The 27,017-nt window shown below is 48.7% G+C and overlaps 1 protein-coding gene across 1 annotated transcript; it reads right to left on the bottom strand.

Moving 5' to 3' along the window:
• Window positions 1-4,732: 4,732 nt before the first annotated feature.
• LOC124688685 lies at window positions 4,733-8,837 on the bottom strand. The gene is made up of 3 exons (XM_047222326.1): window positions 7,857-8,837; window positions 5,990-6,060; window positions 4,733-4,944 (listed from the first exon to the last, which is right to left on the bottom strand). Exons 1-2 carry the CDS (start codon window positions 8,798-8,800, stop codon window positions 6,048-6,050), a joined length of 957 nt encoding a protein of 318 aa, XP_047078282.1. The 5' UTR covers window positions 8,801-8,837; the 3' UTR covers window positions 4,733-4,944; window positions 5,990-6,047.
• Between the last annotated feature and the right edge of the window lie 18,180 nt (window positions 8,838-27,017).

Genomic DNA, 27,017 nt, shown 5'->3' with positions numbered 1-27,017 from the left:
CAAGAACACGCCCAATGTTGATCGGCGTGCCATTGGCATGTTCCGTAGATGCCTTAATGATCTGGAGCTCAAAGAGTCTCAGCTTATCGGCAGGTGATACATCTCAAACGTATCTATAATTTCTTATGTTCCATGCTAGTTTTATGATAATACCTACATGTTTTGTTCACACTTTATATCGTTTTGATGCGTTTTCCGGAACTAACCTATTGACGAGATGCCGAAGTGCCAGTTCCTATTTTCTGTTGTTTTTGGTTTCAGAAATCCTAGTAAGGAAATATTCTCGGAATTGGACGAAATCAACGCCCAGCATCTTAGAATTCCACAAAGCTTCCAGAACACCCGAGAGCCACCAGAGGAGAGCCACAGGGGGCCCACACATGGGGCTGGCGCGGCCAGGCTAGGGCCCGCGCCACCCTATTGTGTGGCGGCTCCGTACCCCCTCCGACTCCGCCTCTTCGCCTATTTAAAGGTCCCTGACCTAAATCTTCGATACGAAAAAGCCACGGTACGAGAAACCTTCCAGAGCCGCCGCCATCGCGAAGCCAAGATCTGGGGGACAGGAGTCTCTGTTCCGGCACGCCGCCGGGATGGGGAAGTGCCCCCGGAAGGCTTCTCCATCGACACCACCGCCATCTTCATCAACGCTGATGTCTCCCATGAGGAGGGAGTAGTTCTCCATCGAGGCTAAGGGCTGTACCGGTAGCTATGTGGTTAAACTCTCTCCTATGTACTTCAATACAATAATCTCATGAGCTGCCTTACATGATTGAGATTCATATGAGCTTTGTATCACTATTAGTCTATGTGCTACTCTTGTGATGTTATTAAAGTAGTCTATTCCTCCTTCACGGTATAATGGTGACAGTGTGTGCATCGTGTAGTACTTGGCGTAGGCTATGATCATAATCTCTTGTAGGTTATGGAGTTAATTATTACTATGATAGTATTGATGTGATTTATTCCCCCTTCATAGTGTAAAGGTGACAGTGTGTATGCTATGTTAATACTCGGTTTAAATTGCAAAGATCTATTATGCTCTAAAGGTTACTTAAATATGAATGTCGAATGTTGTGGCACTTGTTAACTCCGGCTTGAGTGAGCTCTTGTAGCCCTACACAACGAATGGTGTTCATTATCAAACAAGAGTATATGTAGCACAAAGGAAGAGAAATTATTTATTTATGTGATCAATGTTGAGAGTGTCCACTAGTGAAAGTATGATCCCTAGGCCTTGTTTCCAAATACTGCAATCATCGCTTGTTTACTGTTTTACTGCATCTTTGCTTCCTGCAATATTACTACCATCAACTGCACGCTAGCAAGCACTTTTCTGGCGCCGTTACTACTGCTCATATACATTCATACTACTTGTATTTCACTATCTCTTCGCCGAACTAGTGCACCTATACATCTGACAAGTGTATTAGGTGTGTTGGGGACACAAGAGACTTCTTGTATCGTGATTGCAGGGTTGCTTGAGAGGGATATCTTCGACCTCTTCCTCCCTGAGTTCGATAAACCTTGGGTGATCCACTTAAGGGAAACTTGCTGCTGTTCTACAAACCTCTGCTCTTGGAGGCCCAACACTGTCTACAGGAATAGAAGAGTGCGTAGACATCAGCAGGCGCTTCACTTGGAGCAATGAGCGATCGACTCCAACGCTCGTAAAGCTCGATCACTGGTTTGCCTCCGTCGAGTGGGACGATCTTCATCCCATGGCCGCGCTCACACCGCTTTCCTCCTCGCTGTCTGATCACTGCCCCATCCTCATGTCTACGGCGGTGGAATCCTCGATAGCGTGGCGTTTCCGTCTCGAGCGCTTTTGGCTCAAGCTTGACGGTTTCCACGACGAGGTTAAGAGCCTATGGGACAATGATGTCGATGGCATTGTGCCGCCATCAAACCCCCTGGCCAAGCTGGAGTTCAAGCTTCGACGTGTCAGCCGCAGTCTACAGAGGTGGAGCCAACGCAGGGTGGGATCTGTCTGTGATCTCCTTTTGGTGGCCAACGAAATCATCTCCAGGCTTGATGCGGCTCAGGACAATCGGCCTCTGTCCGCCATGGAGATATGGCTACGCCGGAGCCTCAAACTCAAGGTGCTGGGGCTGGCCTCTCTCTAGCGGACCATCTCTCGACAAAGGGCTAGGGTGGCTGGGCTGCGAGATGGCGATGCTTCCTCGCAATTCTATCACATCATTGCAACATCCAGGCGACAACGCGGCATCATCACCTCTCTGCGCTTTGGAGATCAGGTGGCGTCTGACTTGCAGGACAAGGTCGAGTTGGCCACCAGCTAGTTCCTCAACCTCCTTGGCTCCGCCCAGCCAAGAGACTTCGATGTTTTGCTCGCCGCCCTTGGGCTACAGCCGATCGACCTCTCCGGCCTTGAAGCCCAATTCACCGACGACGAGGTGGTTGTCGCTATTCATGCGATGCCATCCAACAAATCACCGGGCCCCGACGGTTTCACATGGGAGTTCTATCAATACTGTTGGCATACGATCAAGCTCGACGTTATGGCGGTGATGCGGGCAGTCTGGCTCGGGCGGGATGAGGGTTTTGAGGGTTTGAACACAGCTCTTCTTGCCCTGCTACCCAAAAAGGTTGTCGCGCACGAGCTCAAAGACTTCCGTCCAATCATCCTCGTTCATAGCTTCGCGCGCCTTCTCACCAAGGTCATGGCACGTCGGCTAGCACCGCAGATGGAGGAGCTGGTCGACAAGAATCAAACGGCGTTCATCCGCGGCCGCTGCATCCAGGACAATTTCTTGCTTGTCAAAGAGAGCGTCAAGCTCCTTCATCGGCGCAACATCCCGTCGGTGCTACTGAAGATCGACGTGGCCAAGGCGTTTGATAGCATCTCCTGGCCATTCCTTCTGAGCATTCTGCGGCAACGCGGGTTCGGCCCCAGGTGAATTCGGTGGAACACCCTCCTTTTGCGCACGGCGAGCACTTCCATCCTCATCAATGGCACCGCCGGGGACGCGTTCAGACACGGCAGAGGGTTGCGCCAGGACGACCCCATCTCCCCCTTGTTGTTCGTCATTGCCATGGACGTGCTCTCGGCTCTGTTTCGGACAGCCGAGCACTCTGGCGTCCTCGCTGATCTCTCCTCTATCGGCCTGCGCCACCGCGTCTCCTTGTATGCCGACGACGTCGTCATATTTGCCAAGCTAGAGCCGGAAGAGCTTGCAGCTGTGTGGGAAATCTTAGGTTGTTTTGGGTTGGCCTCGGGACTCAATGCCAACCTAGGGAAGAGCAGTGCAGCGCCCATTCGATGCTCCGAGGAAACGCTGGAGGCCATCGCTCCAGCTCTGCCGTGCCCGATTGCCCAGATCCCCTGTAGTTACTTGGGTCTTCCTTTGTCCATTGGAAAACCAAGGAAGGCCGAGCTGCAGCGGGTGCTTGACAATCTGGCCGCCAAGCTCCCGTTCTGGAAGGCTCGGCTCATGACACGGGAAGGTCAGCTGGTTTATGTCCAAGCGGTGATGACCGCTTCTGTCGTCTATTAACTGCTTGCTCTTGACCTGGACCCGTGGTTCCTCAAGGCAATCGACAAACTGCGGTGTGGCTTCCTTTGGGCTAGACGGGAGAATGTGTAGAGCGGCTGTTGCGTCGTCGCATGGCGCCTCATCTACCAGCCAAAAAGCCTCGGTGGCCTTGGCTTGCATGATCTACGACGGTTGAACACTGCGTTGCGAACGCGATGGCTCTGGCTCAACAAGGTAGACAGTGACAAGCCATGGAGCCGCCTCGGCGTGCACATCAACAAGGACTCCCTCGCGCTGTTCAACGCCTCCGTGCAGATTGAGCTACGATCTGGTGCTTCCGTTCTTTTTCGGGAGGATGCTTGGATCAACGGCCTCACGGCGGCAGCCATTGCCCCATCCGTCTTGCAGTGTGTACGTCCAGCGGTTCGGCGACGCCGCTCCGTCCGGGAAGGGCTAGCAGGCAACAGCTGGGCCAATGACATCACTGGAACACTCACGATCGAGGTGGTTACCCAGTTCTTGCGGCTGTGGACGGCAGTCCAAGAGGCACGCCTCGCCGCCAACGACGGGCAAGGCCGGGACATCTTCCGTTGGAAATGGCGCGGAGACGGCCAGTTCACGTCGCGCACGGCGTATCGCAGTCTTTTCCACGGCATGACCGGCCTGCCGGCCGCGCCCCTTATCTGGCATTTCTTCGCGCAGCTCAAATACAAGCTGCATGCCTGGCTTGCCCTACGCCATCGCTGCTGGACTACCGATCGACGCCTGCGACACGGATTGCCATCCCATACCCTCTGCCCACTCTGTGATGCAGATGATGAGACGCTAGACCACATCTCCCTTCACCGTGGTTTTGCGCGGAAAATTTGGGCTGGCATCATCCTCCGTCTGCGGCTGCCAGACATCTCGCCAATCGCCAACAACGATATCAACGACTAGTGGATCACGGCCACGCAGCGATTCAACTCCAAGGAGCGGAAGGGTGCGAATTCACTGATCACCCTTACCTTGCGCGGCCTATGGACTGAGAGGAACGCACACATCTTTGAGAACAAGTGCACCACCGCACCGATCGTCATCAACCTCATCGTCGACGAGTGGCATGGCTGGCTAGCTAGTAGACGTGGGCTACGGGGAGATATAGACTAGCATGCTCTGTAGGTTGGCGGACCCTGCTTGTTCCAAAACCGCCAATCGTGGATCATTTGTAGCTCAAACTATCTTTCTCACTTAATACAATGACGCGCAGATCTCCTGCAGGTTCTCGAAAAAAAAAAGTGTTCTCTTCTCAACCACACAAAACGATGACCTTAGTCTCTAAGACATGAGTACCAGCTCCGGTTTACATCGCATCTTAATCCTAATCAATAAATCCATTACAAGTGGCAGTTCGAACTACAATGAGATACTTAGAAAATGCACCTCACTACTGCTCCTCTCCAGATGCCACCCTCCAGGCCCGAGCGGCCACGTGTGCGGAGAGTGCAGCTCGCACAGGGCCCCAAAATTTGGGGGCCCCAAATTGTTATGAAGGCCTATATAATATAAGTATAACATGTTAGAAAAAAATTAGAAAAGAGAGAAGGAAAGGGACTTACCTGGGCCTTGGAACGATGGAAGAAAACCACGTCGCGAGTGAACCGTCCTCGCGGTCACGGCCTCGCCTCCTCGGTTTCTCGATCCGAGGGATCTAGAGTTACCGTTAGGTTGGAAAATGACAACAAGCAACTCATCAGGACTCAGCGAGGCAGCGACGACGATGCATGGCCTGCAGGCTGGAGCAAAGTATCCTGGACTCACGAGGCCGCGACGGAAAGCTCCGAGCCGCCACGCATCGGTCCTACCATTAGGCGTGGTAATTTGATTTTTTTTCTCATCTTCTGCGTTCTGATCAACAATGTTGAGGCACACGCGGTTGATCTTTTGGTTCACTTAATTGTCAAACAAATTAGCAACTTAGATAATACTCTAATTGATTGATGATGCCGAATCTTGTTAATTTTGTTATTTAATCTTTTATACGTAGTGTTGATATGTTGATCTGAAGTTTCTTAAGAATTCATTGCAGAAGATATGGAGGCTCTTGAAATTCTGAAATATTTAAAGCGGCTTGATTATTTTCTCAACGCAAATATTGCATAAAGAATTTTGTTGATTATATTTGTGACTGTTTCATCAACAACAGAGCTTTTCTAAATTAAATCTACTGAAATCATATATGCTTAATTACTATGATGGTAAAAAAAGACTCATTGATTTAACAACAATATCGAGTGAAGTGTTGGACAAGATTGATTATGAGGTTGAAGAACCCTAAAAGAATGATGTTTTTCAGGTAAACATTATGCAACCGAGATTTGACTAAGCATGATTATTAACATATCCAATTAATCTGTAGGATATTAAAATATATACATTATACTTATTGAATAGTGCAAATTGTGTAGTATGATAGGGCCCAATTTGGAGTCTCGCACAGGGCTCGGCCCTGCCACCCTCACCGCCACCGCCGTAGATAGATACCATCCAATAGCTTCCTGATATCTTCCTTGTTCACATGGCATTTCTGTTTCAAGGAAAACATAACATAGATCAGGATGGGGAAATTTCCAGAATTTAAAATAAATGGTGAATACAAGTGGCTAGTACAATGGCAGGTAATATTATAAGCGCTCAAAGTAATGCATTTGTTCCTACAGGGGGTACAGGTTAAATGCCTTCATACACTATGGGGGCATGTTTCCGTTATACAGTTTGTAGTCCAGTAAAACTAGTCTTGATCTAGAAGAAGTTCCATGCAAGCACAAATTACTCATTTGGTAAATTGTATTATCCACCACAAATATGAAATAAAATTTTGCTGTCATATATCTGCGTCATAAGAAATCATGGATAAGAGAGATACATGGTACACTAAGCAACAGCTTGGTTCAACATATAGATATGGAACATTCATTCAACTATACATCAACTTTCTAAAATAAAGCCATGTTCACAATTTTGAAAACGCAATTTTCAGTTTCGCGTATAAGGACAACGCACTGATAATTAAGAAAACAGTAATAAAAGCAGAATCAAATGTCCATGCTACAGCAAACGAACGAGTCATCTTCAGTAACTCTATAAATGGTTATCACTAGACTATATATACTGGGAAGAAAGGGTTCAGGAAGCATGATGTCTGTTGCCAAGAGAAGCTTTAACAAAATTAACGATCCCATGGAGTAATATGCTGTACTGACACTTCAGCATATGTCTAGGAAATGATATCTGCAGTTATAGTAACTTAGGGCTCTATTTTTTTTAACAAATCTAGAGTCATTCAATTAGCATGCTTACACAAATGACAAGCCGGTATTAAGGATGGAAGTGTATTGGTAGATACAGAATTTGGAATTTCGAATGATTAAGGAGTAAGGACAGGTGGCTAGTAAAACGATAGACAATCATGTGAGCTCAAAACTAAAAGTATTGCATTTCTCCTACAAAGTTATTTAAATGCATTCATATCCTAGACATGCATATTTTTATGATACATTTCAGTAAAAGAATTGTCAGATCAATGAAGGACAAATCCCACAGAAGCACAAATTACCCATAACTGTATCATCCACTAGTCATATCAAAGTAAACTTCCACTATGATATATCTGAATCAGGAACCATAAATAAGAGATATAAGATCCACTATTCAACAGCGTGCTTCAGCATACATATATGGAGTTAATTCCATTATACATCAACATTCTAAAACACAATGTTTATACTATTGAACATCCAACTTTAGTTGTACGATTAAGAATGCATGAAAAAACAAAAAAATGTGATAAAGCAGAACGGATTTCCCTTCTAAAACACCAAATAAGACACTTTTTAGTACCAGTATAAAATGCTAGTACTATTATTAGATTATATATGTGGAAGAGCAAGTTCAGAAAAAAATGATGACTGGTGCCAACAAAAGTTACCATTCCATGGAGTAATAAGCCATAACTTGAAAATTTAGTATAGGTCTAGCAAATGATAACAAGCAACACTATGAAATGCAATTATTCTAACAAGTATGGAGTCCATACTGTTGTAACATTCACGAGACAACCTCATCCTTCCGTGCCACAACCGCATCATGGAAGTGTGTCACCTCTCAACACAATACATTGTGACCACAATACCGAAGTGTTTGAACACGAGCATTCTAAAATGTCGGTTAACAAGTATGTGAAAATGCCGCAAGGAACCAATCATATACCTAACACACCATTCAACATATATACCAAGCAGTGTGATGGAAGATGAACATTGCTAAACTGCGTAAGCTCAACAAGAGCACTATATAGAATTATCTGAGGGCCAAAAGGCAAACCTGGTAGGATCAGACTTCAGCGCAGGGAATGTGGGAGGCCATATCATCATAAAAGGATTTGCACTAATAACGCCATCGTATGGTTCATCTTCTTTTGGCACCTCATACAATATACGCAGTGTCCTGCGCCTCGTATCCAGATAGAGCACAGCCCGACGCCTTTGCAAGATCACAAACTCAGCGTTGTCCCCCACGTGGGTTATCCGACGTTCAGAACAAACAGTATCCTTAACCCAGTCTGACATCATCAGATTTGCACACATGTCATTCAGAGAAAAGGTATCAACGACTGACCAGCTGTCCCCCTTGTGGAGCCATATGCGAAGTTCATTTTCTTTCATCCTGACAAGATACACACCGGAAGCATCATCAGCCCGTGATATCATGAAGCTGCTGCCCAGTCCTCGTGGGTATGGGAGCTGAATTGTGGAAAAACTTGAGGTCGCCAAATCCAAGACGGTAATTTCTGTGTAGGTGGGCACCATGTAGATTTTATTGTCGACCAGCACAGCTCGTATGCCCCGCCAATGGTCGATCCGTGTAGTGGCCGAGGCAAGCATGCACCAGACTCCATCTTTCAAGATGAACACGTGTGCCATAAAATTTGTTGCAGATGTTATATCCAACACCATAGGGTTCTCCAGCATCACATAAAAGTGAGATAAACCGCCGTCCTTTTCTTCTCTGGAGAGTATTATACAGCCATGAGAACCGCCGTAATTGGGGTGCTGGTGGTGGGGTGAGAGTGGTGGGTCGATGGCCATGGCTCTCTCGGGGCAAAGTGGGTTGTGCATTACAATGTTGCGTCTCGATTCATATCGATATCCACGCCTTCTTCTGCCGCACAGCACGGTGGAGACGCTTCCGTTCCGGCAGTCGTGGACCGATACTTCGTAACGGAACAATGACTCTCCGTTCACGCCTAAGCTGTAGCCCTCAGACATTACTCCGTCGGGGCCTGCGGGGAAGCGGTAGCCCCCGACGATGCGGATGGCGGCGGCCAGCTCGGGGGGCTCGGGAGGAAGCATAGGCACGAAGCGTGGAGCCCCTTGATTTATCTTGGTGTAGAAACCGAGGAGGCGAGGTGGGTTGAGCTTACGGAAACGGCGGAGGAAGGCCTTGCCGGAGGCGTGGTGGAGCCATCGCTTGCAGACGGCGGCGGCGCGGACGAGGGTGGTGGGGAAGCCGACGCGGAGGAGAATCTCGGCGAGGAGGTCGTCGTCGGCGAGCACCTTGGATACGGCGGCGGCGGCGGCGGCGGCCGCCGCGTCGTCTTCCATTTTCGTCAGTAGGTTTCCGTGAGGAAGGGGATTGAGCTTGCTTTGTTTTTCCAGCCTGGGAACGAGAATTGAGATGGAGCTGGGGCATGAGGTCTTTCTGGGCCGTCGCAATGACCGTGTCAGTCTTTTACGTCGAAACTCTCGTGCCGCGCTAGTGGGCTGGCGTTCAATCTTCGCAAAGGGCCGAGCGAAGAAGTCCGGTCACTGCAACGGCCCAGCAGCTCCAAATAGGCGCCGCAGGGCACCGGCACCTCCGTTTTGGGATGCCGGTACAACATTCTTCACCGGCGCCTAAACAGGTGGCTCTGATAGATAATTTAAATTTGAAATCTCAAACACAACCATAGAAATTCGAATAAGTCTACGAATATGAAATTTGGGCTAACACACGGCCACCAAATACGAATAGGTTTTGAAATAAGAGACATGAACGCGGACGGTGCCGGTGCCGGGGGAGACATGAACATGGACTGTGCCGGGGGAGACACCGACGCAGCTCACGCCGCCATCACCTCTTGGCCGATGCGCTCGCGGTGACATAGGCATCTCCAATGGGCCTGCCGAAAATGGTACCTGGGGTTTACTAAAGGCCCATGACCCGAAGGATAAAAAGATTCGGAAGCCCAAGATACTGTTAAGGAAAACTAGAGTTGTATTAGGAAATGATACTTGTAATCTTGCGGGACGGGTTAGAAACCCTCCCGGACTCTGTAAACTTGTGTATTACGAAACCCTCGGCTCCACCTCCTATATAAGGGGGAGTCGAGGGAGAAAGAAAGGATCGAATTTACTGTCAACATAACCCTAGTTTTATATTCGTTGAGTACTTTTCGGCTGAAATCTTCGAGATCTACTTGCCCTCTACATCCAACTAAACCCTAGTCTACAATCCGTAGGCATTGACAAGTTAATACCTTGTCAATTGGCGCCGTCTGTGGGATTTAGAGGCGACAAGGAGCCGATCTCGATGGCACGTTCAAGATCGTCGACTTCGTCGGTAGCAAGCAACATCATGAACGAGAGGTAAACAGATCGAAACTGGTCTCGTTGATTTTGTTCCTCACCCGCCCTCCCGTTTGGATGCATATGCGTATCTGGAGGAGCCCATGGAGATGACGTTTGGAGAGTTCCACTTCTGCGTCGAGAAGGAATGATCATATCGTCTTGAAATTTCGATCTCGTCGGGATTATCGGCGGTTGATCCCGATATTTCGGACTCAATATCGTCAACAGAATCAAGCGATGAAGAAATTTCGTCGCCACGCTTCATCAACACCAGGGCAAGTGAAAAACTCGCCAAGCTTTTCAGCGACATATCCTTCGGGTCATCCGCGGACTCAGATATAAGCGATGACTCGAGTAGCGTCGACAGCTTCAACTTCATCGACAGATCCACATCTGTAGGCAAGGTCTTCACCAATCTATATGATGGTGTCACCAAACCCACCAAAGTGAAAAATCCAAAATATCATCAAGTTTATGCCATTGGAGAAGCAAGTCGCGATCAGGAGGAAACATCAGAGGCTTTCGACGATTTGGGAAATCCATATGTCGATCCCTCGGACCTAAGGCGAGGCTTGGGCACTAAATATGTCGGGCCTACACCACGCATCAGAGTTCAACTTCCACAAGCAGCATGGGATAGAGCTGCGAAAGCTATGGATGGTTCTGAACCAATGGAGACAACCGCTACGGTGGAAGAACTACAAGCATATCAATATAGGCTCGCCAGAGCAGGAAGAGAATTGGAAAAACAGACAGCTGCTTTGAACAGAAGAAGGGAGGCAGCTTCCGCGTCAAGCAGGCGAAGAGCTGAGCTAAGTCGACAGTCAGGAACTTCGGGAGATAGTCATAGAGAAGTTCGTAGGAGAGCAAGATCTCGGCTGCAAAACATACCTGAAGCAGAAAGAGAGACTCTAATCCAAAACCTCAACATGTCCTTTATGTCAATCGACACGAGGGGGAATATTATTCCAAAAACACCAGAAGCAGGGTACATGGCGACGCAAGCTTTCATCCTGGCGTCCAGGCCACCTCCAGGAGATCCAAGAGAAGCGCTGTATAACATGGCCATGGCAGGATGTGGAGCCATGGGAGCAGCGTTCGCAGCTACACCTCCCGAAGGAACCGCAAGGCAAAATAGTCCGAGACCTACCGCAGCAGTGCAAGATCCACCAAGAGCAAGTGGAGTTAGAGACGCAACGACTCAGGCCAGAGTGGATAGAGCGCGACAAGAAAGAAGGGAACATCGGCATTCACCAGAAGTTGCTTAGGAAGATATGTGTGGGCTCCCGTGTTTTACGAGACGAGTTCGAAAAACTCGAGTCCCGTCAGGATTCAAGTTACCCGATAGTTTCAAGAAATTCGATGGCCTGCAAGATCCTGAGGATTGGCTAGTCGATTATCTAGAGACGGTGAAATTAATAGGGGGCACCAGGGCAACAACAATGCAGAGTATTCAGATACACCTGAGTGGAGCCGCAAGATCCTGGATAAAGAAACTTCCTCCGGGGTCCATCGACGACTGGGACGAGTTTTGAGGATGTGTTCGTCAAGAACTTCCGATCAACTTGCAAAAACCAGCATCACTTGAAGAGCTGAGGTCGTGTCGACAAAAACATGATGAATCAATGAGAAAGTACATCCAAAGGGGGAACATCATCAAAAACTCGGCAGAAAACATATCTGACGAGAGAGCAATAGATGCGTTTGTGGCAGGAATTCGGCGAGGAGATTTCGTCGAGGACTTGGGCAGAACTAACCCAAGGACAGTGTCAGCATTGATGGAGATAGCAAACAGATGGGCAGACGGAGAAGATGCTGTTCACAATAAGCGACACAGGTCACCAGAGGAGGACCGTAGCCGAAACTTTCAAAATAGAAGGCGATTTTCTCGGCAGTTCTCGAATTACGATGCTCCTGGCCAAATATCGGCTGGTTTTCGGGGAAACAACGGAGGAAACAATAGAGACGAATATCAAAGGAGTAATGAGCAACGAAGCGACAACAGAGATGATTCCCGAAATAACAGGCAAAATAGCGGGTCAAGGTTTCAAAGACCTTTCGTAACTCCCGAAGATATGATGAACGGGCCATGCCAGATGCATTTTTATCTCGACAACTGTCGAGGGTGCTCCTCGGCAATGCCCTCCGATAGGGGCTTAGGGTTGATGGAATCCTGCAAGCTGACACGAGACATCGGTTCACAGACAAGCGGGGAGAGCGATTTACCCAGGTTCGGGGCCCTCGATGAGGTAAAACCCTTACGTCCTGTCTGTCTGTTCTTGATTATGATGAAAACAGGTTACAATGGGGTGCCGAATAGTTTGGCTGTGATCTCGTTGAGATGCTAGTTGCTAGGGTAACCTAGTTCTAAGCTTCTGTTGGCTAATATTGCTAAGATTGATTGTGTCCCTCGACAGCCCCTCTCCTGGCCTTTATATAGGTGGCCAGGTCTCGAGAGGTCTAATCGAGTACGAATAGGTTTACAGTAGATCTATCTCTAAACTTTTCTTGTTCGGCTTCTTCCGTGTCTTGTACTTCAAGTAACCTTCCGCCGCACCGCCTTAGTGGCCCATCTTGCCATCGGGTACCTTCATGGGCCCCCAGCTGGACCGTATAGGGTAGAGCAACATTGGTTACCCGAAGGGTAATGCCCACGTCAGTAGCCCCCGAGTGTCTAGCCGAACATAGTTCGGGTAGAGGCCGAAGCATGTCTTCTTCCGACGTCCTTTTCTTTGATCATTCTTGCTTTTCTTCTCGTCTGTATCATTCTCTTCTATCGGGTGCGCGTCAGCGCTCCCGATGGGAGTAGCCCCCGAGTCTAGGTACGGATGCTTGCAATCCGTGCGTAGACTCAAGTTGTACCACTCGAACATCTTCTACCGAAGTTTTTCCTGCCAGTCTTCGTAGGTCATCCGATATATTCTCTTTATGCAAGGGATAATGAATAACGTGCCCAACTTTTGTTGATTAACTGCCGATAGCAAAACAGCGTTACCCTACACAGAATCAAGTCCCCGGGCATGATCCTGGAGTACGAAAAAAGTTCTGTCGGGTGCGCGTCCAGCGCTCCCGATGGGAGTAGCCCCCGAGTCAAGTTTTTCCTTCGAGTCCTCATTCTGTCGGGTGCGCGTCCAGCGCTCCTGATGGGAGTAGCCCCCGAGTCTAAGTGCAGATGCTTTGCAATCTGTACATAGACTCAAATTGACCACCCGACAGCTTCTTATCTCTTCGTATGTAATCATTCCTCATGACGTCATCGATGACGTTTTTCTGACACCTCGATTCTGATTGATAAGACGCGACCCGCCGGCCTTTTTTTCAAGCAATTCCTGCTCCTCTTCCACGGTAAACGAGGCACCTCCTCGATTTCTGCAACCATTAACTGGAGAAAAGGCCCACTAGCAGTACGAGGCCTTCCTTAAGTTTCCCAAAAGATAGAAATCCCTAATCTTCACCTTCATTCATCCCTTCGTTGTTCTTCCTCTTCTCCCCTTCGCAACTGCTTGCGCCGCCACCACTGCTTTCCAGTTTTTCCCAAATCTCGCGATGGTGAAGAAGAAGAACCCTAGTGCCGCCGCCAGCTCCACGAGCGGAGGCGCCGCCGCCAAATCTTCCTCGATTCTTCCGAAGGAGGGCGCCCCAAACGCTCCTCCCCCAGCTCCGGCGCCGCCGGCGCCACCAGGCTCAGTAGCCAGGCCCGGAGATTGGGTAGCATCGACCGTTACCAGGCGTGACGAGAAGAGACCCCGAAGCCTGGGACTGATCTCCTCCGATGAGGGGAATGTGATCTTTCCAGGTGCGATTTCTCGACCTAATCCCCCTGCCGGCTTTACCGTGATGTTTTTATCGTTCTTATATCGGGGTCTTTCGCTTCCCGTTCACGAATTCCTCCTCCTTCTCCTGCGAACTTACGAAATCCAACTATGGCAACTCACTCCCAACTCAATCCTCCACGTTGCTGTGTTTATCACCCTTTGCGAAGCATATCTGGGCATTGAGCCTCATTTTGGGTTGTGGAAAAAGATCTTCTATGTGAAGAGATACAGCAGTAGTAACGGATCCTTTGTCACCGGAGGAGTGGGATTTGTAGCTCGTTCGGATGTCAACTACTTCAATTTCCCTATGAGAGAGTCCGTGCAAGGGTGGAGATTGAAGTGGTTTTACGCCAAGGACTCCTTGTCACCCGAATCTCAGCTTCCTCGCTTTGTCGATGTCCTTGAAGCCAAGCCTAAGAATTCCTGGAAGAATATTCTCTCTCCCGACGAAAAAGTAGCAGCCGATGAATTATTCGCCAAATTTCTTCGGATCAAGGAAGCTGACGGCCAAACTATGGTCGGCACAGAGGTGGCGGCGGTGTTCCTGAAACGTCGAGTCCAACCAGTCATGGCCAGAGTTCGCCCAATGTGGTTGTATTCTGGTCCGAAGGATGAGACCAGAATTAACGCTGCCGAATTGTCGGAAAAGGAACTGCTCGATGAAGTCCGTCGCCTCACTTTCTTTAGCCAAGAAGACTTGATCCCATTGACGTCTTCGTATACTCCTTTTGATGCCGATCATCCACCACCAGAGGTAACTTCCCTTCTCAAATTCTTATTATGCTGCTATTTACTTAGTCGACATAATTGCTGCTGTTCTCATCTGTCTTTTCTTCGACAGACCCTTGTAGCCTCCGGAGACTTGCATAACTCGCCAGACAATATTTCTGAAGGGAGAGGCTCTTCAGAACCTGTTGATTTTCACACTGTCGAGCATACAAGCCCGAAAAACGATCACAATGATCCGATAGATTCCGAAACCGTTCACACCAATCTCCCTCCATCAGCCGATGACACTTGCGACACGAGAGGGATCAGTGCGTGATGATGACGCTGATCACGATGCCTTTGTTAATGCAGCTGCGGAGGAGACCAGGGCTCCGCCTACGAAGAGATCAATCGGCGGCTTTGCCGACGAAGATGATCTCCTCGATATGTAAGTATCTTCCTCCTTTTCGCCATACTTTGCCCCTTTGTTTCTCGCATTCTTCTCATAACTTTTTTCGATCATGTCCTTCTTGTAGTGACGATGCTTTCGCTGAGCCTCCGTCTAAGAGGGTCAGGTCTGACGCTGTCTCGCCGGCCGCCGCGGCTTCCGAAGCTTCAGCTCCTAAAGCAGCTCCTGCGGCGCAAGCATCGACTGCTTCCTCCCTTTCCAAGGGGAAAGATGCTCCTGCCGCCACCACAGCTCCTCCTTCTGTAAGTCCTTTTCGACTATGATGTGAATTCCTTTGGAGTATGCCTTGCCTAATGATTCTTTGTAAAACACATTTATTTTTTCTTAAGGACCTGCGAGGTGTGATATCCTCTCTAGAGGACTTCGCTTCTCAATTTACCTCTCTAGAGGCGGACAAAGCTCGACTGCAGGAGGAAGTTAAGTCTTCCTCTTCAAAGTTGGACGGCGCCATTAAAAAGGCTGCCATAGCTCGCCAGGAGGTCGACTCCCTAAAAGAGGAGTTAAGCAAGCTGACGGAGAGGCTGAAGGAAGAAGAAGCTCGAGCAGCTGAAAAGGATGAACTCCTTCGACAATCTGCTTTGGCTCTACTTGGTAAACTCTTTCACTCATCTCTGTCGATTATTACTCTTATGAATCCATTTCTTTATCAATGATTTTCTCCAATCTTGATTTCTTGCAGAAGCCGCCAGTATCCCTGCTACTGCCTTGGACAAAGCTCCGAACAACTCTCCGGCAAATGGTGTGTCGATGGCTCTCGCCTCCCACCAGCTTACCCGGGAGATTCTTAACAAGGGGAAGGGTGCCCTGGCGCGGATGCATTCGATGATTTTCCCCAAGGTCAAGCAGGAGAAGACTTTGGGGCAGCTGATTGATGCCTTCGCGGTTGACACCAAGGAAGTTATTGAGGTATTCAAGCGTACCTCGCGTACCTATGGTGCCCTCCTTGCCTTCCAACTTATGATGGGTTATGGCTTTAAGGCCGACATCGAAGAAATGACTAAGGAGGCTGCCGAAAGAAAAAGATGGGCGATTTGTTGACTTAAGCGCCTTTACGGTGTCTGCCGTACTTGTGCTCGCCAGCTCCTCGAACTAGTTTCGTCAGGAAAGGCATCGGCTGGCCCCAGCCTATCGACTCAGACCCAGGCTCCTTGATTGTTGTAATCAATTTTATCCTCGGGATAGAGTGAAACATTATTCTATTGCAAAAACTTAAGTTTGTAATGAACACTGTGTTGGCGATGTTGCCAGCACACCTTTGTCATAATATCTTCACTTGCACTTCTCCTGATAGGAATTACTTGTACTTCTCCCGATGGGAGTTACGTTGGATCTTCGATTTGACCATATCCGTTTATCCTTTTTAACGCTGCTTCCTGCAGGTTTTCCCGGTGCCCTCGTTTGTCGACGACTCGTCGGGTGTTCTTCCCGAAGGTGATCGGATCCAGCGGATGAAGGATCGGATCGCCCAGATGGAAAAGGACCTACGCAGCACGTACGCCCTAGCTGCTATTGTCAATAAGAAGAGCGAGATTGCAGCCGACGTGGAGCGATATGCCCTTACTGAGCTGCATAAAGCTACCGAAAGCTTGAACTGTGAGTTTCTTGATCCCTGCCCCCTCTTGTTGACAACGCCTTTTCTGATCCTTTATTTATTTCTTTGCCAGTCATAGCTCTGAACCGTGCGGAAGAAAACAAATGGATTCACGAGCGAGTGCGTGCATTAACGCAGCTATCCTCAGCCGAAGAGATTTTCTGGCGGGAGCACTCGAAGGCTTCGGCTGTCGCGCAATTTCAAGATCGGGTTCAGCAGGTCCACCACTTTTTTGACAAGTGCTACAAGGCTATGAGGGTGGTTTGGAAAACGATGTTCCCTTTGAACGCAGTTCCTCCCACGCTCCTTGCATTGATGTCTGAGTTTGGTAATGCCAAGAAGATCCGAGACTTGGTGCGTGCGCAAGTTTTTGCGAGGGCCAGGTTTACACTTGCTCTTGTACTCGCTCGTTATCCCTCGGCGGGTTTGCTTGTCGATTGCCAACGCAACCGGAGACTTGGAGGCACCGTATCCGAAGGTATTGTTGCCTGCCAACATAATTGTCGACAGACTCGAGGAGGACTCAAAGGTACCTGAAGAAAGAAGAACTCCGCAAGGGTGATTTCAGGGATTTAATGTTTGTTTTGTAAATAGATAATCTGGCTACTTCATCCAAGTATTTGGATTATGTAATGATGCCTTTTCATTCGGTAGATACATGCATATGTACTTTTACCATGTTATTGCCGTTGGCAAGTTTTGACTTGAGCGAATCTGAGTTGCTCGTTTAAATGTATGTATATTGGTTGGTTAGCAAATCTTTTGAGTGATCAGCTCGTGTTGCAGGTTTTGCTAAACCTGTTGTATGCGCAACTTTGCTTTCAACCGTTTCATGTTTCGACAGGCACTCCCGAATATTTCGGGTGTAGTGGTTCTGTCGATGAGCCCGTTGTTCCTTGATATTTCCATAAGTAAAATATCGAACGTGGGTTGTGTTTATATGTATTTCCGAACTCTTGCTATTTACGGCACTCGTAGAGGCATCTGTAGCAGAGGGAAAGGTGAACGTCTTTTAGCACTCGTAGAGGCTTTTTGAAGCACGATCTTCTGCCTCGTACTATGTTTGCATAGTGATGGGGCTTAGAAGTTTGTAGTTACGCAATGCTTAACAGAGAATTGAAGCTTAAGTTCTCATTAATAAGGCAAGCACGAGGCTAAAGGGCGAAAAGAGGAAGGCCCTGTTTAAAATAAAGGAAAAAGGAAAATAAAGGCTGATAAATTGCTTAAGCAAGGAAGGGGTTCTTCTCTTCTTCTGGCTTCTTCACCACGTTAGTGGTTGCTGCAGCGTTGCTGGTTTCATCAGGGGTTTGGGCAGTGGTTGTCAGTGTCTTGCTGTCTCCTATACCTTCTGTGCCATCAACTGCCGAACCTTTTGCTGCCGAGGCTTCTGCTGCCGAAGCTTCCGCTGCCGAAGTTTAAGGGCAAGAGCGGCTGGCTTTTTCTTGGTTTCCCTGATATCTTTTTCCTCCTTGATTTCACGTAATGACAGCTTGGGTAAGGGGTCGACGATTTCTTGCTGTGACCCAAACTTTGCAGCAATCCTCTGAAAGTCGCGATCACAATTGTCCGAGCGTGAAAAACTTCCATAGATTGTGATGTTTGTCCCGTTGTTCCCAGGCATTTTCAGCTTGAGGTATGCATAATGCGGCACAGCCATGAACTTGGCATACGCTGGTCTCCCGAGTATAGCGTGATACTGTGACTCCCAGTTCACCACTTCAAACTCGATCTTTTCCTTCCTGAAATTGTCGGCTCTGCCGAAGATAACATTCAGGTAGACTTTGCCAAGAGAGTAGCCCGGTGCGGTTGGAAGGATCCCATGGAAGCAGGTGTCCGTTTCTTCCAGCATCCTCATAGTGATCCCCATACTTCTGATTGTGTCGACGAATATCAGATTTAGCCCGCTTCCACCGTCCATGAAGACTTTACTCATCTTGAACCCCCCAATTTGTGCTTCGACTACCAAGGCAGCGTGTCCTGGTTTTGGTATGGTCGTCGGGTGATCTGCTCGACTGAACGTAATGTTCTGAGAAGACCACTTGACATATTCGGGGATGTTTGCCATGATGCTTTCTGCCAAGTTGATCTCTCGGGTGAGCTTTTTCATCTCCCTTTTCGAAACACCTATCCTGTGGATCATGCTCATCTGCCCACGTGGTGGTGGGAATGCCTCATTGGGTTGATGAGGTTGAGCCTGCTGGACTTGATGCTGTGGTGGAGGTGGGGGTGGCGGTGGTAGCTGTTGCTGGCCTGACTGCTGGATGAGTTTGTGCATGTCTAGGAACTGCCGACAGTCCCTGAGCAGGTGACTCGACTTCGTTTTGCCGTCCTTGGAATCGACATACGAATGCAGGTAACAGGGGGCGTTGATCTGCTCAGCGTAGGGTAATTCAGGAGTCCTCTGCTGTCGTGGTTTATAGTTGCCACGGTTCCCAGAGTTGTTCCGATTACCGTCGTGTCGATCGTCTCGATCGTCCTGTCGATCGGAATATCCTGCGGCTACCAGATTATTATCATCATAGTTGCGGTTCTTCCTTCTTTTGTGACGATCCCTTCGGCCACCCGAGTCGTGCTTCGGCTAGTCATCGTCTTCGTCGTCACTGCGCTGTCGTGGCCTTCGTACATTGTCCTCGCCATCAGCCCAACTGTTGGTGATTTCCATTAACTTGGTTATAGTTTTTGGCTTTTTGCGCCCGAGTTCTTCTATGTAGCTCTCCCGCTGAACGCCATCGCTGAAAGCGTCGATTGCTCTGTCGACAGATACGTCTTCGGCAGCGTTCAGGAGTTTTGTGAATCTCCCGATGTATGAACGCATCGACTCCTTCTGCTTCTGTCGGCAACTCCGCAACTCTTCGATCCCAACGGGCCTCTTGTATGTTGCCTGGAAATTGGCAACGAAGGCATCTACTAGGTCGTCCCATGATTTAACGGAACCTTTCGGCAACCCCCTTAGCCAGGCTCGCGCTGAATCCTTCAAGTAGAGCTGTAAGCATTGCATTGCTGCTATCTGGTTTCCTTTGTGCAGGATAGTCGTCTATCCAGGATCTTGGTTCTTGCTGCCCATCGTACTTGGCAGCGTCGGTAGGGGTAGGCTTGAACTTTTTGGGCGGCATCGTTTCACGGATTTTGTAACTTAGACAGTCGGCTCCCTTGAGCTCGCCGTCGTACTCCTGATCTTCATTCGAAGAATCGCTATCGTTGTCCTTCCTAGCGGCGCGTCGTCGCCTTGCTTTGTCGATCTTGCTCTGGGTAATTTCGTCCCGAGCATCTCTCGCATGATGTTTCGAACCACTGCCTTGTACCGTGGTCTTTTCCTTTTGCGGGACTAGGTTGTTCCCCAATATCGCGAGACTCTCCAGGGCACCTCGATGAGCTTGAGCCATGGATCCTTCGGGGCGTTGGTTGATGAGGTATGCGGCGAGGTTGGCCGTTGCTCCTGCAACGGTTTTCGGCGTGGCATGCCGGCGGTATCCATAGTCATAAAGGATTTAGTCAGATTCGACGTTATTCTCTGGCGTCATCTTCCGAAAGCCTGGATAGTCTCGACCGGTGCTTGCCTGTTCCCTGAGTGTTTCGGGAGGCACTCCCTTGTGAGCCCCTTCGCCGTTCACTGGATCGATCTGCCGCAGATAGGCGTCTCTCGAGGGTGGCTTGCTCTTTCGACAGGTGCTCCCGGTTTTTCTCTAGTATAGAGCGATAAGCATTGAGGGTTCCAACCGAAGTTCTCGCGGGGAGCGGTGTGTTGTTGAGTACTCGCTGCCCTTGCTGCTGCCCACTCCTCATCCGCGATGGTGTAATCGCTATCGCGGTTGCTGGCACTCGTTTTCAAAACTTGCCCTTCTACTGGAACGGGGAGTATGGTCCTCGTCTCCTCTGCGCCTTGTGTTTCCCGTGTTATTAGCGACATAAACCTGATGGTGTGCCGTTCTTCGGGTGGTTCCCTGGATGATGTTGTCGATACTGTCCTCTCCCGATGAATACTGGGCGTTGCAGATGAACGGCATGTCGCTCGATCCCAGCCCGTGCCTGGTGTCGCAGTTCAGGCAGTAGTACGAAGTTAATTCCGAAGATGTGGGATCTTCAGACCCTACCGACATGGAGTACGCCGAGCGGGGACTCGAGGGCACGGGTGAGCACGTCGATCCTGTCAGACCAGCCGATAGGTCGTGTGACGATGACGCGCTTGAACTCGTCGATCCAGAAGTGGGGGATTCCAGCAATCGAAGGATTCCTTCTGCGTTGACGTTGTAGTGGACGCTGCCGAAGGTCATCTCCATGTTTCCTTGTAGATCTGAAAAGTTCGAGCGGGAGGAATCGCTGTGTGGAGTAAACTCGTAGGAGCCGAATCGAATCGGGCTTCCCAGGATTGGTGATGATGGTGTCGATGAAGTCGCTGGCGAAGCCGCTGGTGTCATGATTGGATCTGCCGATGACCGATCTTGTGCCGACAGGGTTCCCACAGACGGTGCCAATTGTCGAGGGTGCTCCTCGGCAATGCCCTCCGATAGGGGCTTAGGGTTGATGGAATCGTGCAAGCTGACACGAGACATCGGTTCACAGACAAGCGGGGAGAGCGATTTACCCAGGTTCGGGGCCCTCGATGAGGTAAAACCCTTACGTCCCGCCCGTCCGTTCTTGATTATGATGAAAACAGGTTACAATGGGGTGCCGAATAGTTTGGCTGTGATCTCGTTGAGATGCTAGTTGCTAGGGTAACCTAGTTCTAAGCTTCTGTTGGCTAATATTGCTAAGATTGATTGTGTCCCTCGACAGCCCCTCTCCTGGCCTTTATATAGGTGGCCAGGTCTCGAGAGGTCTAATCGAGTACGAATAGGTTTACAGTAGATCTATCTCTAAAATTTCCTTGTTCGGCTTCTTCCGTGTCTTGTACTTCAAGTAACCTTCCGCCGCACCGCCTTAGTGGCCCATCTTGCCATCGGGTACCTTCATGGGCCCCCAGCTGGACCGTATAGGGTAGAGCAACATTGGTTACCCGAAGGGTAATGCCCACGTCAACAACAATGGAAGAAGGCAGTCAGGACATCTGCAGAAGGACTGCCGTAATTTTCAAGCAATGCTGCGAGTAGCAGGGATAGCCAATGCTCAAGCAGCAAATAGAAAACTTCAAGGGCCTAGGAGTGAGATCCACCTACCACCTCCTCCCGCGATCACGGACGATAATCGACACCAGCTCAGAATAGCGGCAGCACCACACCCACCTCCATATGTTGATCCTAACTCCAATGGCGCGGTCTCGATGATTCAGAAAGCCAGGCCATCTAACAGAGCTCAGAAGGTAATCTCGCGACAAGTGTTCATGGCAGAGAAGATGCCTCCACCAACAATAGAATACCTAAATTGGTCGGGACAGGACATCGGCTTCACAATTGCGGATCACCCGCAGTAAGTTCCTCGACCAGGGCAATCAGCACTTATCTTACCAGCGGTGATCGCAGGATTCGACGCATCACGAGTTTTCATAGATGGAGGCAGCAGTCTAAACCTCATGTATGCAGATACACTGAGGAAAATGAACATATCCCTGGCAAATATAAAACCAACCGACACGCGTTTCCATGGAATCACACCAGAGAAGTCGAGTTATCCGTTGGGAAGAATTAATCTCGACGTTCAGTTTGGGACCCGAGAAAATTACAGAATAGAAAGGTTGGAGTTTGAAGTTGTGGATTTCCCATCGCAATATCACGCCTTGTTAGGGCGACCAGCATATGCGAGGTTTATGGCGGTACCACATTACACGTATCTGCTATGGAGGTTACCCGGACCTAAGGGACCAATCACAGTTAAAGGAAGCTTCGCGTTAGCCGATAAATGTGACAAGGATTTTCATCGACTATCAGAAACCTTCGGGATGCAAGCAGAGTACGCGGCGTCAAGGCTCATGACTGATTATGATGTGCTGCCAGATGTAGGGAGATTTAACAAGGAATCGACCTTTAACACGATGAAAGACTCCAAAGAAGTGCAGATCCACCCGACAGATCCGAAGAAAACGACGTCCATCGCGACAAACATGGACCTCGCATAGGAAAACACGCTCGTCGAGTTCCTCCGTGAGCACTGGAAAATCTTCGCATGGTGTCCAGCTGACATGCCAGGAGTACCCAGGGAACTTGCCGAGCACCACCTAAACTTTGATCCAATAGCGAGACCAATCAAACAACCTTTGCGGTGTTTTTCGGAACCAAACCGCAAAACCATGCTGTCAGAGATTGATCGACTCAGAGAAGCTGGTTTTATCAAGGAGATATATACAGAAGCCACCCGGGTAGCTAACCCAGTGATGGTGCCGAAGAAAACACGAAAGTCCTTCGCATGTGTGTCGACTTTACGTGCCTCAATAAACATTGTCCAAAGGATCACTTTCCCTCCCAAGGATCGATCAAATTATCGACTCCACGGCAGGATGCGAACGTCTTTCCTTCTTGGACGCATATTCTGGTTACAACCAGATCAGATTAAAAGAAGATGACGAAGCCAAGACAGCGTTCATCACACCGTATGACGTGTTTTGTTACAGAACAATGCCTTTCGGTTTGAAAAATGCGGGAGCAACATATCAGCGGATGATGCAGAAATGCTTAGCAACACATATTGGGAAAAATGTACAAGTGTACATCGACGATGTCGTCATAACATCAAAAAAGGGGGCAACGTTAATCGAGGACTTGAAGGAAACCTTCGACAACCTCGACAAATTTTGTCTCAAACTGAATCCAACGAAGTGTTCTTTCGGCGTCCCTGCGGGAGAACTTCTTGGGTTCCTAGTCTCAGCAAGAGGGATTGAAGCAAATCCCGAAAAATCCAAGCTATCGTAACAATGAGGAAGCCAACAAATTTGAAGGAAATACAGCAATTAACTGAGCGAGTCGCAGCTTTAAGCAGATTCGTCGCCAGGCTGGGAGAAAAAGCGCTACCGTTCTACGCCTTAATCAAACAAGGAGAGAAGTTCCAGTGGAATGAAGAGGCAGATAGGGCCTTTGAGGATCTCAAACGGACAATTTCGACACCACCAATCTTGGTGGCGCCAAAAGAGAAGGAACCACTCCTGTTGTACATTGCGGCTACACCCCAGGTGGTCAGCACGGCGCTAGTTGTCGAAAGAGAAGAAGAAGGAAAACTCCATGGAGTGCAGAGACCGGTATACTTCATCAGTGAAGTTTTATCGCCTTCAAAACAGCGGTACCCGCAGTACCAGAAGCTAGCATACGGAGTGTTTACAACCGCAAGAAAATTGCGACACTATTTTTCGGCGCATCCGATAATAGTGGTTAACGAGGCGCCTCTATCCAATATACTAAACAATCCAGAAGCCACAGGTCGTGTCTCCCTTTGGGGAATAGAACTTTCCCCTCGGGACATCACGTATGAAAAACGAAAAGCAATAAAGTCGCAAATTCTACCAGATTTCATCGCGGAGTGGATGGAGCTGCAAAACACAGGACCGCCAGATTTATCGAGAACCTGGACTATGAACTTCGATGGATCCAAAAGGTTAGAAGGAGCTGGAGCTGGCGTGATACTAATATCACCTGAAGGCGACAAATTAAAGTATGTCTTACGGATGACGTTCCCAAACGCGTCTAACAACGAGGCGGAATACGAAGCTCTTATACATGGGATGAAGATGGCGAAGGCTTGTGGTGCAACTCGACTGAAAATCTTCGGCGACTCACAATTGGTGGCCCAACAAGTCATGAACCAATGTGATGCAGTCAATGATAGCATGGTGGCGTACAAGGAAATGTATAACGAGCTGGAAAAACTGTTCGATGGATGCGAGGTAAACCACATCAGCAGGTTAAGCAATGACGAAGCCGATGTTCTTGCAAACATCGGGTCGCAGTGTCTCGCAATTCCTCCAGGTGTGTTCTGGGAGGAGATAACAGAAAGATCCACAAAGCCGAAGAAATCAAAAAAGAAGGAGAAGGATGAAAAATCCTCGGGGGCTGTGCAAGAAACACTGGAAGAAGAAGAGGAACAGGATCTAGTACTGATGGTACAAATCCCATGGATGCAAGCGTACATATCATACATCCTAAGAAAAACAATACCCGGCGATCCGGTTGAAGCAAGGCGAGTTATTAGGCGTTCCAAAGCTTTCATTGTGATCAAAGGAGAGCTGTACAAACGAAGTATCTCGGGTGTGTTACAAAGATGCGTTACACCCGAAGAAGGAAGGGTAATTCTAAAGGAAGTACACGAAGGAGTATGCGGTCATCATGCAAGCAGTCGAGCTATCGCAGCCAAAGTTTTCAGAGCAGGATTCTACTGGTTGACAGCAATTGAGGACGCGAAGGAGATAGTGCAAACTTGTGACGCGTGCCAGAGATTTGCCGCGAAACCTCACTCTCCGGCAGCGGAGCTGATGCCAATACCCCTATCTTGGCCCTTTGCTCAGTGGGGTCTCGATATGGTGGGAAAATTGCACAAAGCCTCGCCAGGAGGATACGAGTATATGCTCGTCGCTGTCGACAAATTCACCAAGTGGATAGAAGCGAAGCCGATAAATTCACCAGATGCAGCATCAGCCATAAAGTTCGTGAAGAGCATTGTTTTTCGATTTGGAGTACCTCATAGCATCGTCACGGACAATGGCAGTAACTTCACATCCAAGGAATTCAAGGCGTATTGTGCAGAGGTAGGTATTAAATTGCACTTCGCGTCAGTCGCGCATCCTCAAACCAATGGCCAAGTTGAGAAAGCCAATGGTATCATCTGCAATGGTATCAAGAAGCGTTTGTTAGGGCCACTGGAAAAAGCTCGACATACTTGGCTAGAGGAGCTGCCGAGTGTGCTATGGAGCATACGAACAACACCAAATACAGCGACACAGGAGACTCCGTTTTTTCTGGTCCATGGAGCAGAGGCAGTGTTGCCGATAGAAATAGAGCACGACTCTCCGAGAGTCACGGAATACAATGAAGAAGCTTCCAGGAGAGCATTGGAAGACGACGTCGACGCACTCGACGAAGCTCGAGACGAAGTATTGTCAAGGGTCACTAAATATCAGCAAGACCTGAAAAATTACCACAGTCGACGTTTGCGACCAAGGTCCTTCCAGGTTGGAGACTTAGTTCTGCGACTAAATCAAGATCATACTGAAAAACTCGAGTCGCCATGGCTTGGCCCTTACGTCGTCACAGAAGTAATCGAAGGAGGAGCATACAGGATCAAAGATAAGAAGACATGGGTTCCCGAGAAAAACCCCTGGAACGTAGCGCAGCTAAGGCGTTTCTACGCTTAGTGCCGAAATATAGCTCTCCTTTGTAAAAATACAATGTACTGAAACGCCCGCGAGTTTTCAGACACACTCTTTTCCTTTTTCGGGGCACCGAGTGGGGCCGGAAAAGGTTTTTAATGAGGCGGGATCGCGGTGCTGCAATATAATAAAGATAGTGGAATTATATATCTTTTCGACAGGCTCAGGGGCTTATACACAAGAGGATACAATATATATATATATACAATGTCGACGAATACAACTTGCAAAATATCTCGCCTTGGTGCAAAGCACCTCGCAAAAATAAAACGGAGACGCAAAACAGTGGTCAACACAAAGCTTGGGGGCCAACGCCTGCAAAATAGTATTCAATATAATTCTGCCTTGGGTCAACCTCGCATTATAAAAAGAAAACATCGCCATCAAAACTCTCGGGGGCTTGACAATGAAAAACAACAAATCTAGTGACTTTACAATATAGATTATGTCTACAACATACAGGATACAATCCTTGGGCAATAAATTTTCAATTGTGGCCCAATATATTATCTATAGTCAACTGTTCATTACCTACAGCACGAGTACTATGTTCAGCATAGCTGCCCTTTACGAAGAATTCGGCGTCCATCCGAAGAAGCTTGTCCATCATAGCCTCCGCAACAGGGGTCACAATATCATCATACCTGCCGAAGTTCCTTTTCCTTTTCGCCATCTTGGCCAGGCACTTGGGAACAATTTGACTCATGTCTAACTTCGGGCAGCAGATCTTTATCATAATCATAGCAAACCTTGCGCCAGCAGCTAATTGAGCTCGCACAAAGCCATGAATTCGAGGAGCATCCCGAAATTTCTCCATCAGAGCAGGAAGGGTTTCTGGCATTTTATTACGCGAAAACATGGTGCCATAAACTAAAGATAAGGTCCTCGTGCAGAAGTCAAGAAACTCGCGGACCTGAAGCGCACGGTCTTGAAATCTGACGATCTGGCGGGTACGTTCAGGTGTGCCCCAAAAATTAGATCCATGCTCCTTTGAAAGTCTGAGAAGCACA

This window comes from Lolium rigidum, chromosome 2, assembly GCF_022539505.1.
Source record: "Lolium rigidum isolate FL_2022 chromosome 2, APGP_CSIRO_Lrig_0.1, whole genome shotgun sequence".
Lineage (NCBI taxonomy): Eukaryota > Viridiplantae > Streptophyta > Magnoliopsida > Poales > Poaceae > Lolium > Lolium rigidum.
Note: the sequence above shows the minus strand (reverse complement) of the source record. Positions and strands in the feature narration are given on the sequence as shown.

What these genes read in the sequence shown, in the direction of transcription:
- LOC124688685 (XM_047222326.1), bottom strand. Translation starts at nt 8,800, where the DNA reads ATGTCTGAGGGCTACAGCTTAGGCGTGAACGGAGAGTCATTGTTCCGT.